Raw genomic sequence first — 2,645 nt, 5'->3', positions numbered from 1 at the left:
CATCACTAGAAACTCATAGTGGTCATATCTAGTCCGGAAAGCCGTCTTCGGAACATCTGAATTACGAATGTCCAATTGATGATACCCAGATCTCAAATCGATCTTAGAGAATACCCTAGCACCCTGCAAATGGTCAAACAAATCATCAATACGCAGCAACGAGTACTTGTTCTTAATGGTAACCTTGTTAAACTGGCGGTAATCAATGCACATCTGCATACTCCTACCCTTATTTTTCATGAATAACACCGGTGCACCCTACGGAGACATACTCAACCTGAAGAACCCCTTTGCCAGTAACTCCCAAGCTGCTGCTTCAACTCTTTCAACTCTTTCGGAGCCATGCGGTACGGTAGAATAGAGATAAGTTAGGTACCTGGTGCCAAATCAATACTGAAATCGATATCACGATCAGGTGGCATGCCTGGTAAATCAGAAGGAAACACATCGGTGAACTCCCGTACCACGGGCACTGAATCAATCGTAGGAGTCTCTGCAGCAGTTTCCCGAACATAATCTAGATAAGCCAAACAATCATTCTCAACCATGTGTCGAGCCTTCATGTAAGATATAACCCGACTAGGTGCACTGATAGATGAACCCCTCCACTCTAATCTAGGCAACTCTGGCATTACCAAGGTAACCATCTTGGCATGACAATCAAGGATGGCATGATACAGAGACAACCAGTCCATGCCCAGGATGACCTCAAAGTCGGTCATGTCGAGCATCAAAAGATTCTCTTTGGTCTCATAACCACAAAAAGTCACAATACAGGACAAGTAGACCTGATCCACAACAACAGAATTGCCCACGGGCATGGACACATAAATAGGAACACCCAAGGACTCACGAGGGACATCTAGATAATGAGAAAATAGAGAAGAAACATATGAATATGTAGACCCTGGATCGAATAATACTGAACCATCCCTACCGTAGACATAAATAATACATGTGATCACGATATCTAAGGCTACTGCATTTGGTTTGGCAGGAAAAGTATAGAACCTAGCTGGAGTGCCACTTGCCTAGCCTCAACCTCTAGGGCAACCCCCTACATGCCCTCCGACTCTGGCAGGACGGACGACCAATACAGAAGCTGATGCGATAATCTTGGGCTGATGGCCCTGCTAGCCCTGCTGCACTGCCTTGCCCCGAAACCTGGGGCAAGATCTCCTCATGTGACCAAGCTCCTGCACTCATAGCAACCTCTCGGTGAGGAAGATGACTGACCTTGAGTCTGGCCCCGAGAACCTGAATACCCGCTGGAAGGACCCTGAATAGATGGCGGATGGTAGGAGCTCTCTGGAATGACACTGAAATAGGGCCGCACTAGTGCACCCCGAGAAGGCGGTAGTGCTGAATAAATGGGTCTGCTGGACTAACCCCTCACAAACTGACCTCTACCCTCAGACGGGCGCCGCTGAATCCTCTAGAATGTCGAGGCCTCTTCTCCCCTGTCTTATAGAATCAGCCCTAGGTGCGGATACCCTCAATCGGCCGAGCTATATCCACAACCTGCTCATAGGTAGTCCACATCTCCACCTCTCGGGCCATAGTAATTTGAATACCATAATGCAAGCCTGCAATAAACCTCTGCACTCTCTATGCATATGTGGGGAGTATCATAAGTGCATGTCGGGACAACTCAGAGAACCTGGCCTCATAATCGGTCACAGACATCTAACCCTACTGGAGCCGCTCGAACTGACCCCGTGGCTTTTCCCTCTGGGAGGGTGGAATATATCTCTCAAGAAAGAGATGTGTGAACTGATACCAAGTCAAGGGAGGCAAACCTGTAGGCGTGCTAAGAAGATAGGACTGCCACCATCTACGGGCCCTACCCTCCAACTGAAATGTGGTGAAGTCCACCCCGTTGGACTCCAATACTCTCATGTTGTGCAATTTGTCCCTACAACAGTCAATAAATTCCTGGTGGTTCTCATGTCGATCACCGCCTAAGGAAGGAGGATGTAGTCTGGTCCATCTATCCAAATGATTATACGGCTCGACGACCGCATCTGGTCTGGGCTCTAGTACAGCCGCTGCAACTGACTGTGTATCACGACCCAATTTTCTCTATAGGCCTTGATGGCGCCCAACGTCGCCTCTAGGCAAGCCAACGGTGAACTAGTCATGTATTGTTTCTCCTTTAATAATTTCAAAATAGTTGATTTTTATTTATTAAGGGAATTATTAGTAGGAAATATAGTAAAGTAAAGCATAAACTAACGACAGAGTAAATACAATGAATTTAATACTCAAAACCATAAAATGTCTACTAGAATATTTCCAAAACTCGGTGTCACAACTGTATGAGCAACTAGTAGAATATACAAAACCACATATACTACGGTCTGGAATAGGATAGATAGAAAATAAATACAATAAAGTGACTGCGGGCGCTGCAGAACGTGCACAAAGAGTAGCTCATCGTTATGCCTCGGGGTAACGGTGGTACGTGCCTGAATGACCGCCAGATGCACCTGCCTCAGATCCTGCACGATTAGTACAGAAGTGTAGCGTGAGTACATAAACAACATGTACCCAGTAAGTATATAGTCTAACATGGAATAAGTAGTGACGAGGGGTCGACATCGAAACTTACAATGGGCCAATAAATAAAGTACAGAAATTCTAAA

At 46.1% G+C, this 2,645-nt stretch overlaps 1 protein-coding gene across 1 annotated transcript; it reads right to left on the bottom strand.

Annotated features, from left to right (window-relative positions):
- Window positions 1–368: 368 nt before the first annotated feature.
- On the bottom strand, window positions 369–1,206 carry LOC138908192 (uncharacterized). The gene is made up of 2 exons (XM_070198842.1): window positions 1,098–1,206; window positions 369–862 (listed from the first exon to the last, which is right to left on the bottom strand). The coding sequence occupies exons 1-2, from the start codon at window positions 1,204–1,206 to the stop codon at window positions 369–371; spliced, it is 603 nt and encodes a 200-aa protein (XP_070054943.1).
- Between the last annotated feature and the right edge of the window lie 1,439 nt (window positions 1,207–2,645).

The sequence above is a fragment of the Nicotiana tomentosiformis genome, chromosome 1 (assembly GCF_000390325.3).
Source record: "Nicotiana tomentosiformis chromosome 1, ASM39032v3, whole genome shotgun sequence".
Lineage (NCBI taxonomy): Eukaryota > Viridiplantae > Streptophyta > Magnoliopsida > Solanales > Solanaceae > Nicotiana > Nicotiana tomentosiformis.
The sequence above is the reverse complement of the archived record's forward strand: the minus strand, read 5'-3'. Positions and strand labels throughout refer to the sequence as shown.

Coding starts and splice junctions, on each gene's coding strand:
- LOC138908192 (XM_070198842.1), bottom strand. CDS start 1,206: ATGAGTGCAGGAGCTTGGTCACATGAGGAGATCTTGCCCCAGGTTTCG. Junction 863..1,097: donor AGATTATCGCATCAGCTTCT/GTATTGGTCGTC, acceptor CTCATTATCTAG/ATGTCCCTCGTGAGTCCTTG.